Genomic DNA, 14,397 nt, shown 5'->3' on the forward strand with positions numbered 1-14,397 from the left:
GGATAACACTGGGGGGACACTGACAAAAATGAACAAAACCTGCAAATCATAAAAAAGAAAAGACAAATTAATGATTTAATGATGACATAATAAACCTACAAATCTTACTGTGCTTCACTTTGCTCTTTGACTGGGTAACAGCAGCTGTAGCTACCCTGATTTCAATATGCAGCACTTGACAGAATATTTCACTTGGCTGAACTTTAAAGAGTAGCTCATAAAATGTCATTTGTTTTCTTAACAGAGTAAGACACAATGCCTAGAGGGAAAAAAAAATACAAAAAGCAAGTGACTACTTACAACTGTGATTTGTTTGTGTTGGGTCCCGAATTGGCCATACTAAGAACACCACGTCCTGTGTGGGACAAATTGGGCCTAAATTCATCTTTGAAAGGCTTTCCCCAATAAGATTCTCCTCCTTGAAAGAGAAAAGATGATAGAAGAAATGTTTGTTTTCATTAGTTTCCCACTACATTTTATATCAGGCACTGACATTAAAATCAAGGTTTCCGGCACTTTTGATCCCTCCGTGTATAATACATTCTTACCTCAGCCCTATCACCAGGCTAGTATTTGAGCATGCCCTTGAAATCAGATGTTTGTAACTGGCAACACAATTCTGTGCCCCCACGCTATCAACTGCAACAGACCAGACTGTTTATCAACAGTGTTATATATTGTGTGCTGAATATCTGTCAAGGATTTAATTCTTTACTGCTGTTCCACCATAATTTTTCTTTTTTGAGACATTACACCTTTAAAAGTGGCTGCCTGACAAAACAGAGCAAAGAATTACTAATTTAATTGCACTCTGGATATAGCATTGCTTCCGGAAATAAAAGTATCAGGGAGATGAAATACATTCATAGAATCAACTAAGAATAGGAGCTATAAACTCAAATGCCCGATTCCTGGCTAAACAATGAAAAATGATTTTATGTATATATATATATACACACATATATATATACACACACACACATATATATATATATAAAAGGCAAAAATTAGATATTTGGTCTAGATACCTGGAGATGTAAACACTTAAATGCAATGAAGCCAAAAGGATGACTAAACTGCACAAGCGACAGACCTCCAAAACTGATTTATTTTCCATGTCTGTGGATAGAAAGAGGGTCTGGGAGACCTCTCCTCCTGGCTGTCATTTTTACATTATTTATGACAGATCTGACATTTCCATTTGCACTTTCCTCCAGGATCATTCTTAATAAGAAAAACGAAGGCTGAGATGAGTCATAGTTTTACAGTCAAATCCGTAATCTTGTTTGACAAACCATGAAAAAACATTTCACCTTAGGATAGTATTAAAATTAAAACAAATAGGCAGCAAGACTGGTCCCTCTGCAGAACTGGCTCAAGAATCCTCCAGAGTAACTGTATCACTTGTGAAGCAGGAGGTCAGGAAAGGTTCTGTAGTGCTCAACAGCTATTTGTACATGTAACACAGAAAAGCAATTTGATGATATGGCTGCACAGGCAAGCAGCAAATAAAACTGAGGAATAAAACAAGCTCCTCCTGAAAACCTTATGCATAAAATCACAAGAGTGCATCAAATGAGAAAAGTGTTTCAGATGATACCATGAAAACAAAGCATCACAGGTGGACAGCTGCAAGTGCAAGCAGAACTAAGTAAGCGAGAAATTTTGGAAGAAACTGACCCACTTTAAAACCCAATTAATCATGTTCAAAAGGCCTATTAATAGAGTTGAGTGTTGCCTGCTCTGCAATTTGACACAAGGCAGCAAAAGGGGAGAAACCCTGTAGGGATTTTCTGTAATCAGGAGTAGAGAAGTGATTACTTCAGCAATCTTTGGCTATTGAATATTTTAAGATCAGCTAAATTACATCAGCTTGATCCCATATGCCAACCTCTTCCAGTAGTGGGTGAAAGGGATACGCTACAGCTGCATCTAGCTCTACTGTCTTGAAGATGGATCCAAACCCCAGCTGTTCCAGCCAAATCCAAAAGTGCTCAACCTATCAGAAAATGCCTTACCAGAAGCCAGTAATTTTCTTTGTTAATTAATCTCTCTGCATGTTCCTATTTGCTAAGAGAGGTTACTTGTGCAGTGCCTTAGTCACCTGCCTTGTTCAGAAAAGCAAAGTTACTGTAGGTCAGTAAATAAACAAGTTACGCTCAGAATATAGTGAGGTTCCATGCCAGCAGGCGCTGCCCGAAACCAGAAACACACCTGCAAAGCCTGCAGACCCACTGCTCATCCACAGCCCAACGCTCTGTGCACTACTGCTCCTTCCCTCTTTGCCTTTCACAGTTTTCACCTTCCAACTTCAACTGGTGGGGCAGCTTCAGGGATGGTCTCCCTGCCCACACCACCATGCCACTGCCACGCCACTGCTTCAGGCCATGCATTTCTGCTCTCCCTGACAAACTTCCCTTGGACTTCCCTTAGAAGAAATACCTAATTCTGCTTCAAAGGATCTCTTGAAGGAACAACTAATCATTTGTAAAGCAGATGCACTTGCTGTTGAGTCCCAACCCAAAGGAATTTTTGTTGTCTGAAGTTTTCAAATGATACGCAAACATGAACACAGCCCACTGAGATGGGCCACAGCAGCAAGTGGCCAAACCCTTGAGTCTGTTACACTCTTCATACACTTCAAACCAATGCTGGAATCAGTGTGTTGTCAAGCTGCTGAAAGAGAGCAGAAATCAACCCTGGAGCCTTCACTGGTCAGAAAAATAATTCAAAAGGAATGAGAAAAACTGTGAATGACAGAGAGACTCTCTCTTTCTGGCACAACAAGCAGCCAGATCCAAGAACTTGCAGACAGGAGCAATGAGCCATGATCTTTAGGTTTTGGAATATTTATTTTTGTATGATTTCATTTCAGACCATGCACTGCAGGTCAGAATTAATCTCATATGTATGAAGGCTAACTTTGGTTTGTTTCACTTCTCTGGAAAGAAGTGCTGATATTTTAGCAGATAGTTACAGCATGAGATCCAGTCCCTTCCCTCTGTCTGCCATACAGCTGTTTCCAAGGCTAATTCCGTCTGCCTGGGACCTTCGGCTAGAACAGAGAATGGCCTGTGCAGCATTTGCCTAAAAGGCCAGGCATCCTATAAAGGACATAGCTGAAGTGTCTGCGGAGGCCTGGCAGCACGGACTGGCAAGGGGCGGTGGAGACGCTGCAACAGCAGTCAGACAGCACTACAGGAATGGTTCAGGGGTTTTTGTTGCTTTTTAAAGAAAAACCCTCAAAGTTTTAATTTAAAGAGAAGAAAGGAAAAACCCTAAAGTATTCCCCTTACATTTAAAAACAGCCTGAATGTGCTGTTTGTTAAACTCCTGCTAACCTCTGGAATCATTCCAGGCTTTAAGTACCTGCTTGAAGCAGGATCTGACAGAGCAAGCCAGAAGATGGTGAGTTACATGTATATATTTTTTTTTAATTACTGAAACCCAGAATCACTTTCTCTGTGAAGATTAAAAACAGATCCTTCATCAGTCTACTGCCATGGCAGCACAGTGCCTAATGCTCAGCCAGGGGAGGTCTGGAACAGGGGTTTTAGATTCTCACATTTTACCCTCTACAGTAAAGCTCAGTGTAAACTTGGGAAAATAACTCACAGGTTCCAAACCTACTACTAATAATTACAAGGCATTCTGAAGTATCCAGCAGATTTTACTGTGTTTATTCTCAACATGGTTAGGAGGTGTGGCTGTGCCATCTTCCTCGTTTTCTGAAAGCAGAATGGATGCAGACAGAAGAGGTGGGACCATAGCACTGCCTAGCTCAAGCCCTCTCATGTTACGCTCCCAATATATGCCATAAAGAGAGGAGGCTCCTCCTCATATTCCCCACATCTTCCTCAGAGAGCACACAGATCACTGCTGGCTATATATGGAGTCACAATGATGCAGAAACCTCACCCCAGTGCTGATGTACAAGCCTACAAGCAAAGCCCGTGGAAAACGAGAATTGACTCTGGGTGTTAAGATTCACAATGGGCAGCACCGCCTGTCACTTCACCTTCCTCTCAGCTTACTCCCTGATGAGATTATTTTCTGTCAAAGTGGAGCTGTGTGTCTACTGGACTTGCAAATGTTTCTGAGATCCTATTACAAAAAAAGTGCTGGGAAAAAATTCTGGGGGCTTCTGTGCTAAAAATCAGAGGAGTTCACATGGCAGCTGACATGGCCCCAGGGTACTGACACTGGCTGGACTCGTGCTGGGAGTGTGAAACCCAGCCGTACAGACAACCCTGCACATGGGGGGGGTCTCCTGTCTGCACAAAGCTGGAAATACACTGGGGATCAGCCACCGAAGTACACTGGCCTTCTAACAGCATTTAACCTGTACAATATCAAAGCCTTCAGGAGCCAGAAAGAGTTTTTGCACAACTCTGTAAAACTTAAATCACATGCCTGCCCAGATGCCCAAAATTTAAAGCTGAAGGCAGTGGGGAGCCACTTCCCCACACCTTTAATGAAAGAGAAAAAGTCTCTTAAAGAGGTGTTTACCAAATTCTTACACAGATGAAATAAAAAAGACCACACAGCTCACAGCAAATTTAGACTGAATTCATCATTTCCACAGCGGCAAGATATATTTAGCTTGTAACTGAAGCATGGTTAGTTATTCAGTCTTGTATCTGCATCTTGTGCTGACAATGAAAAGGTGAATAGATCTAAACTAACATCTGAAGCAATCACACATTAGAAACTGTACAAAAAAGTGCCACATTTTCAGATTGTCTTTTGAACTAAACCAGCTTACTCTTTAGTAGTCTTTGTTCCTACTAAAGGCATTTTTTTCAGAAAGTAATTTTTTCGATAAAATTACAGAAGTTGTATAACTTGCAAAGAGCCGAGACAAGCACCGAAAGCTTCAGAAATGTAGCATTCCAAAAGCCAGGTGTGGGCTGGGAATCATCATTCATGACAGTTGTGATTTTAAATAAATCCTTCCTTTTCTGGCATAAAAATTGCTAAGCAGTGGTAAGGAAGTAGGAGGGCTCTGATTCACAAAAATGATGGCTTACTTTCTGTAATTTTCTTCTTGTCATTTGGAACAACGAGGTACACAATAACATCTGACACTTGCACAGAGCTTTCCAAGTGAGATTCTTGAATCATTTTGCAAATATGAAAGCCTTAGCTCAGCCACTAAGTGCTTCTCTCCTTTCAGATAAGAGGACATGGTACTTTCAACCCCACATACCGGAGGCTGGATTTTCAGAGGGGCTGCAATCTGAAAGAAATATATTGCTAGATAAAAAGGTCTTGCTCTTGTCCTTTCACTGAGCTTCAAGCATGCAAGAAAAGAGGCTCTAAAACTGACTGCATTTTAGGAACTTGCCTTGTTAGGAAATCACGTTGCAGAACTGACCAAGCTTGTCCACAATCCTTTGCTACTGACAGTTCAGAGGAGCTCTGCTCACTGCCAACCGAAAAGGAATTCCCATCTACCAGTGGCATTTTATCTTGGACTTTTACAGCTATTGTATGCCTGCCTCCTTTGTGCCCTCCTGGATTCATAAATGGACAGAAGCACACATAAGCTTATTCATGAGGCCTTCCAACAAGCTACAAGTGACAGTAGCTGAAAAATACCTATGCTGCTTTGAAAACACAGTGCTTTGCATACAGTTTTCCTTTTTGTCATACAAAAGGCTTAGAATATTAAACCTATTTTTCCTACATGCAAATTTTCTTCTACTATTTGGAACACTGAAAATACAGAGCAGCTGCTCCACTTGAACTAGCATGAGTTAAACAGAATTACTCACAATGTTCAACCACTTAGTTGTTATGAACAGCAGGAAAAGAGATACATCACAAATCTAAAATTCATTTTCAAATAATTAATCATTACAAAGAATGACCATGATTCAGCTTATTGCTCTGAATACTGTCTCTATGGGTGGTTATTTTGTTAGAAAAGAAATATGCTGCTGCAACACAATAAAATTTCTCCCAGTAGTCCTATGAAATATTAAGCTGAAGGACGTAGAAAATTAGTTTGGTCCTCTAAATCAGTGAGAACATTACAGGACAGTCTATCTAACTGCTTTGGCAAAGCAGGTCTGCCAGCTAAGCTAAGGTACAACTCTATTCCCCACTCTTCTCCGTGTGGTATCTCAACATCTACATGCCATAATGCTGATTTCCACCCTCCTCCATCCCAAGGTTAACTGTTGAGTACCAGGAATCAGTTGTCTTTCACATCTGCTGGGTCACAGTTACTTTTATGACAGCCTAACAGGAGACTCTAAAAGGACACATTGGGGTGCTCAATAACAAATAAAAAAGAAATAAGCATCAGTGCTGCTTACAGATAGGACTGTTTAGCTGGAGTAGCCATGGAAATGGACAGTCAGTGACAATCAGCTTGGCATTTTGCAAATGTTTCCATAACAGAAGCACAGTTAATCCAGGTGAGCTGAGAGCACCGTCTATGTACATATGACATGTAACCTCATGTCATGTTGTACTGAATGCACCCAAATCCACCCAGATGCTGAGCAGTGCTGGGCTTAGTTAGCAATGGAGTGGGTGATCATCTAAGCATTTGGGTGTTGCAACCATAAACCTGACACCTGTTGCTGAACACGGGATGAATGTCAGATAACAGAAACCAAATGGTGGGAAGATCTTTGAACAAGTCTGTTCTAGTTCCTGAGCTGATGAACAAGAATAATTAAATAAATATCACAAAACAAAAATATATACAGGCTTAATGCACCTTCCACAGATGAGTCTGGAAAAGGTGGTGGGTTTTTTTTAAACAAACAAACAAAACACCATTTCAAACCTCTTAGAAAATTTCCGTTAAAGCAGAAGGTTCTATGCAGAAGAGGAAACAAAGGATGTTCTTTTTTTCTAAAGTCTTCCTACAAAAGGCTCTAACAGAAACAATTCTGGCAGTTTAAAAACTGATGTTTAAAAGGTAACTTCCAAATAGTCTTCCCTATTACCAACTGAAATACCTGGGAAGAAAGCCCTGTTCTACTCTCATATGCTTCTCTGACATTACAGAGGTCAAGTTATTTACTCCCCCCGTAAACCTCTGAAGACCATTAAATCTTACAGACATTTTAGCTTTCAAAGATGAATCTTTTAAATCTTTTTCTAAGCATCAGCGAGCCAAAGAGATACTGAAATTCCTTCTAGCTGCCAGATGAAATAAAAAAAGGAATTTATACTGCAAATAATGTAGAAGACTCCGGTAAAAAAGGTACAAAGTACCAAATATCCCAGTGCTTTACTCCAAAGCTTTCCTACCATGAATGCCTGTGATCACATTAGCAACACTTAAACCAATGGACTGAAATTTTTACACCATGGGAGCCTAGGAAAGCATTGCTACATTTGCCATATTCTTACACTGCTGCTGAGCTATATTTTCTTCTGGCCACACTGCTGTGGAAAGAACATACAAAGCCAGACAGGCACTTTAGGTCTGGCCACCTTCTTAGAGCATGTGACTTGAGATATGCAAGTGAAATTTCTGCCTCACATTCATGTGCCCAGGATCTATCACGTAGTTAGGAACAAATTCTGACAGACTGCTTGCACTCTGTGAATGAAGTGGCTTCATTTAAGTAAATATTAAACACAAAGGCATGACAGGTCAAGAGATATCTCGTATACCACCAGGTTGTCCATTTACATTTTCTTGTGATCTTACCATATTCAATAAGTGATTAAGTAAGGATATCTAAAATACAACTGTCTTCAAAACATAAAAGACATACAGTTGCAAAGAAGATAGTTGCATTGTTTGGAGTCTACAGTGATTGCAGTCAGTCTCAAAATCTGCAGCACTCATGTCTATTTGAGTGTTCGCTGTCCGTTTCATTAGAACGTTAATAGTCTTGGCAGATGCTTACAAGACATCTCGCCTGCAATATATTCATATTAATTAAGAATGACAAGGAGGAAAACAAGATGAGACAGACTAGAGGTCATTAGACTCCCTTTTTTAAAATAAAAGAATATACATATGAGGTTTCTTCTCCTGTGGGCTTATTTGCATTTTACTTCCTACTTGCTTTGCAGTAGAGCTGAGTCTTGACCTTCAGTGGAGCTGCACTGCCAGTCCTCTGCCAACTGTTAATTGTGCTGTCTTACGGTACTTCCACCATTTGCACAAACAGAGACAAGAATGACACCAGCAAGTTAATTTTCATTCTACAGCAGGATCTGAACTCTACCCTACAAGGGTGAAAGGTGTCTGAGTGAACCCATTAAACTTCTCCCATCTCCTGACACCTCTTTAATTTCTCGTTTTAAAAGATGTTCCTAATTATGTCTTTTGGGATTTGAACTGAAACTCCTTATAACACAATCAACTCACATTTCTTTTGACAGTCCAAGCATATATGGTAACAAACCTTGTTGATGGGCTTTTGCCATCAAAACACAGAACCTTTAACTAGTCTCAAACCTTAGAGTATGCAACTGTTGATTACTGCATGCCACAGAAAAAAAGCTGTTGGGCAACTCACACTAACATTGTTTACACAGTAAATAGAGCTAAAGTATTTAACAACTACAAAGACATCTTTTTCGGATGATCTGTGAGTGCACACAGAAGAATACAGAGCCTGCATATACAAGTGACACATGTACAAACTACAATAAAAATGCACAGAACCTCACAGGACCAGGTGAGGAGCTGTGGAGGCTGCTGACATCTACAAGTGGGCAGATAAAATGTGCAAGTGGAAAATAAGAAAATTCACAGCAACAATTAGAGATATTGTATGACATATCTACTGTGGTGGGCAATGCTCTAAGTACCCTTCAGCTGCTCTATTTCCTGACCATTTCTGATATGACTGTTACTCAGACCTCCAACTATGGGAGAAAGAACAGGAAGAAGAATGTAGTAACAGTGATCCCTAAAAGTCAGAAAAAGAGCAGCTTGGGCTTTACAAGGCAACGAGCTGGGAGAACAGATGGTATCTGGCCATTCACCAATTCTGAGGCAGGTCTCAAGTATTTCATTAACGCTGAATATGAAAGCAACTTTGCATGAGTATGTTCCTTCTTTTGTTCTTTGCCCTGGAAGGCCAGCTGTAAAATCATTATAATTTTCATTTATTTATTTTCTGGAAGAAAAAGGGAGCAAAGATCCAACAAGAATTCTGCATGGAAGAGTGCCCAAGTTTTAGAGAATATATCAGATGAAATTTTGAGCATAGTTAAAATGGTCATAAAAAAATAGTGATAAAATCTTAAAGTAGAAATACTGCTTTAAAGTAGAAATACCTACAATGTACCACATATCATCATTCAGAGAATTTTACTCTACAAGGTGTCTGGAAATAACTGTGACATCGCAGTGCATGAAAACAGTTTACTTGATTCAAACTCAACCTTACCTGTTCCTGTTCCAGTCGGATCACCACCTTGGATCTGCAGAATTAAAATTAAATCAATAGGTTACATATATATCTGTGTGAAAGACATTAAATACAAGCCATAAAAGGCAATTCTGCTCAATTTTCTTCTTTCACTATTGTGTCATGTTGACAAGTTAGCAACAAGGAAACCATTACTACTTATTTGGAGCTTCTTTCATCAGCTGGCTGTCATCTCCTACATTATTTATCCAAGAGCAAAATGACAGTTTTATAAAAATAATAGGTCCCTTGTGGGTAAACAGGGAAAATAAACAGTCTCAAATGGGTTAAGCAGATCATCCTTTCTATTACGTGCTGAGTCATAACCTGCTCTTTCACTGATGATGCATTGCTTTTGGAACCGAAAACGCTTTAAATTTTGCTACCAATCTTCCACATGATAGGAAAGCAAGAAATGAGGGAATATGGAATATTTTCTCTATCTGCATCTTATTTCCCAGTATCCTCTTTCACTATCTGCAGTAGGGAAAATCCTCGGGAAACCATTCTTTCAGCAACAAAATTAATTACAGTATATACTTGCAGGATCTACACAAATAATATTCTATATTCTAATGCCAGTAGAGGGAGCGTGACGTGACTAGTTTCACAGTAATAGCATACAAGCACAATTTTAATTGTGAGTTTAACTATCAACTGAGGTATACAGTGCTGTCAAAAGAAAAAAAGCTTTTTTTAGAATGACAGGATGGAATGTAACATTCACTGATGTCCCCTGAAAGATGTGCCCTGCTTTCAGGATCAGGTTGTTAATTCTTCTGAAAGGAAGTTACAATATCCTAAGCTGCCTAGACTGTACCTCTGTAAATAAAGATCTTTGACTACCAAAGGCAACTTTCTGGTTCACTAGGTGCTCTTTAACTCCTTCACAAAGAAAGGCTGGGCACCTAGTCTTGGAGCACACTCAGGAATCCAAGGTACCACAATCTGAAACAGAAATTAAGCTGCTTTCTAAAGTTTCGTCTGAATGGGATTTCAACCGACCACAGTATTACTTATCCAAATTAGCATTTCCCTCCCTCTCCTTCTGTTCATTAACCACCCACCCACAGGTTGGGAAAGATAACAAGAGCCTTGCCAAAGCAATGACTCTCAAAGGCTTTGTCTGGAATGCCAGCAAAAGAACTACTAAATGCAATGATGCTCCAAGTGACAATATTAGAGACAGTTGTTAGTAAGACCAGCGAGTATAAATTTAGTAAGATAGGACAATCCTAGTTCTGATGGTATATTTACTATATACCTATTTCACCTTGTCATGCATGGAAGAAACTAAAACTCAATCAAGCTAAATAAATATTTTGAGGACATCACATATTGTATATTATACAGGATTTGTTCAATACTCACCACAAAATTACGGATTGATCTGTGAAAAATTGTTCCATCATAATAGTTCTTCTTGCACAATTTTATAAAGTTTTCACATGTTCGGGGTGTCTGAAAGACAAATGAAAGTTTTAATTAAGCAATACCTTAGACAAATTGGTCATTACACTGTTTACAGCAATCACTTTTTATTTGTGCTTTACAAACAGTCATGCAGGACTTGAAGAGGAATGAGTGTCTACAGAAAAAAAGTAGTAACATATGCTTTTTTAAAGTACATTGTAGAGACACACACTGTTAAATACATTAAACCCAGACCTTCCAATTAGCACAAAGAAGTGTTGAACACTAGCTCAGATAACATGAGCTCCCAGTAGACACGATGGTGAAAGCACGTAAGCTCAAAGACTTTCAAGTATCTTAGATCCAGCAGTGTATCATCACCCTGTTCCAAAGGAGGACCTTCTAGCACTGAAAAAAGTTAATTTCCCAGAGTAAGAAAGAACCCGACTTTCAAAGTGAGCAGATCAAAGCTAACTGGAAGACAAGCATTTTGTCCTTTTCACCACTTGGAATAAAAAACGGGACTTTACCCCACAAGTCACTGGACTTGTTTTCAAAAACCAGTGCAAATTAAAGCTATTTATTTGAATTTATGAGCCATGGTGTTCAAACAGTATTTCTGAAAAAAATTACTGTCTACCTAATCATCCTTCCACTATAATTGTATGGATTCTCTTCTCTGCCATACTAAAATACCTTCAGATGTATAAATATAAGTACAGAAACAGCCTGTTTTCTATACTTGGATGTGTTTTCCAGCCCTACTGGGGATTATGTGCATAAATATATGCCAGGTGTACAAAAGAATACATCTAACTAATCTGAATTGTTACAGGCCTTGAAAATATCCTTATTGTTGTATGTGCTTGCAAGTAAAGCCCCAGCATGAGTCGCAATGCCTGTAAATGAATACACACAAGACTGGAAGCCTCTTTCAGAACAAGACACTGATTCACTTTGCATTGGTATGACGTCATTCCTGGTCCGAGGGCTGCAGACAGAGTAAGACTGAGCCAGGCAACCTGAGGTGACTCAAAAGCAAAAAACCAGAAGGCAAGGCCAATTACAAGCATTTAAGGATGAAATCATCTCTATCTTTTTAAAAGCAAATCCATACAAGTATTCCTCGGGAATCATCGAGAACTTCAATTTTCTGTATTTTCTCATCTGAAACACAATCGTTCTCACCCCTCTTTACTTACACCAAAACGTCTCTTAATTATCCAAACAAACTCTACCTGCCATTATAAATTCTTTGTAATGATTCCTTCTTAATTACTCTATATAGATATAGATGACAGTTGTCAGCTGGGCCATAACTGGAAAATTAAATAAATTCTCATGCAATCTTACACTAGCTATTAGCTCAGATTTCCTATATAATTCATTACTGGGTTAAAATAGTAATGGTATCATAATGGGTTTATGGTAGAATGCCACTAGGACACGTATTTTGGTAGCATCCTGTAGGTAAATCCCATATAAATTGTTTCAAGCAATAGGAGATTTTCCTATCGTTTCAATGTCTATAGCAAATTTGAAAATTTTTCTTTGAATTGGACATATATGCTTGAAAATAATCTTTGTACATAACCTTTCAAGGAAAATTCAACTCCTGAAGAAACGTTTGTGCAGCGTATGCTTCCTTTATAAAACAGTATCATAACAGCCTTGATCCTAACGTAGTGCTATTAGTTATCACGCATACAAATGTCAGTAGGGATAAAAATAAGTTTAAAATATTTCTTTATGAATCAGAAATGGAATCAGCAGCTTTTAGCCTAAGGCACTTTATCTCATGAGAACCAAGCACTCTTTGGAGAGAGACACAGTTAATAAGTTCTCTGGGGGGAATACAGCAACCTGTAATTAATTTTTTAAGAAAAAATGAAATCAGGCAAAAGACTGAGTCCCCTAGAAATACATACCAAACTGTTTTAAATTTGCACAAAGTTGATAACCCAATACAGATTTCCTATTCATTTTTAAAACATGATTTGTAAAATATACATCAAAAAACCTGGCTCTAGTAATGCATTTTTTATGCAGGAGCTATGCGGTCCCTTCTCTCTAAATGGATTTCTAGTTGTTATACCTTTTCCCAGAAACAAGCTTTTCAACTGCAACTGCAGAAATATTTAGTATACAGGCAATAATCATTTCACTGCAAGGCTTTCTTTAAATAATTGCTACCAAATTGGTTCCCATGGCCACCTCATGCATCATACAGATAGATTTGGCAGGTGAACAGTTCCTTAGCAACATTACCATAACCTTTTATGGTTCTTTTTAGTAGACACAAATAAAAAGGTTTGCATTCAGTTGGTAATAAACCCCAGTTTCAGTCATGCAGTTGATCTAGAATATCTGGTTCAGATTATCTGATATATTCAAAGCAGTTAATGTTCTTGCCAAATCTCACACTGCCAAGCACATTTCAGGCACTTTTTAAAGCAGCATCCTGTCCAAAGCAGGAGAAAAAGGCTTGAGGTTTATAGGTAAGGTATAGATCCTCAGTAATGAAGTTATGTTCTGGATTGACCATACAAACAAGGCCAGTCTTTGAAGTCTTTGTTCCAACTACAAAGACTGATGAGAAATATATATAAACAAACCTGACTTTGTTATTTGAGTGTAAGACCTTGTGTAAGATGTCAGACTCGCAGTCTTGGAATGCAAAACTGCCTACTTCTTCAGAAACTTCCTCCACACTACTTCCCCCACACCATTTCCGAAGGAGGAGGGATGGTCAAGGCACCTGGAAATGCAGAAGTGCAGGAGGCAATGCCAGTTTCTTGTTGCCTCATTATTGACATTGGGCTCCAGTCTGTCTTTTTGTTTCTGGCTGTTCTTGTCTCAAATTGACCTCAACAGCAGCAGCTACCTTTACCCTCTTTATTCCTTTTACATTAAGCAGAAAATTATTTAAGTTATTTTAATCTGCTGACTGTGACTTAGACTTACATGTTAGAAAGTCACAGGAAAAATGCTACCTTAATTTGTTAACCTGTTGATCTGAAAGCCACCGACGGAAAAAAGGTTATGTTTTAAATCTGCTGCAGTATCTTCTCAGAAGGATGCAGTGATAGTCCTAAGAAGTCAAAATTCAAAACTTGTGGAAGGCTTTCCTCTCTGAAGAGTGTGGTAGGACAGCCCTGAGAAATCCTCCTTTTCCTCTGTCAAGTTGGGACCATGTAAGTGGACACAGTGTCTCTGTATGATGTCCTTCAACTTAAAAACTTCTCTCTCCAAATGACAGACAGTAAGAAAAAAAATCTTATTTATATATAAAAAAAAGAGTCTCCTGCTCCAACTATGCTCCCTATCTTTTTGATATATGCCAGATAACTGTCTTTCAACTGTTGAAAATTCACACCCAAGACAAGTGGTAAAATTTTAATAAACGGTTTGAGACAGGAATCCACAAGAATACTTAGCCTAGAAGATGACACAAATGCTTTGCTTGGCTCACAGACATATATGTTTAATGGGGCAACAGCCCAATAGTTTTCTAATTATGTTTAAGTCCCCATTTAGCTAACACACTTAGTAGGTAACTCTACATGGAAGTACCAGCAGTCTACCA

The 14,397-nt window shown here is 38.9% G+C and overlaps 1 protein-coding gene across 1 annotated transcript in view; it reads right to left on the reverse strand.

Annotated features, from left to right (window-relative positions):
- The window catches only part of PPIL2 (peptidylprolyl isomerase like 2), a 72,220-nt gene that overhangs the window by 16,342 nt on the left and 41,481 nt on the right, over window positions 1-14,397 (reverse strand). Inside the window, exons 13-15 of the mRNA XM_056343069.1 lie at window positions 10,770-10,859; window positions 9,378-9,411; window positions 301-418 (exon numbers count right to left, since the gene is read on the reverse strand). Coding sequence (XP_056199044.1) covers window positions 301-418; window positions 9,378-9,411; window positions 10,770-10,859 — 242 coding nt within the window. The remainder of the gene's footprint in view (window positions 1-300; window positions 419-9,377; window positions 9,412-10,769; window positions 10,860-14,397) is intronic.

This window comes from Falco biarmicus, chromosome 1, assembly GCF_023638135.1.
Source record: "Falco biarmicus isolate bFalBia1 chromosome 1, bFalBia1.pri, whole genome shotgun sequence".
Lineage (NCBI taxonomy): Eukaryota > Metazoa > Chordata > Aves > Falconiformes > Falconidae > Falco > Falco biarmicus.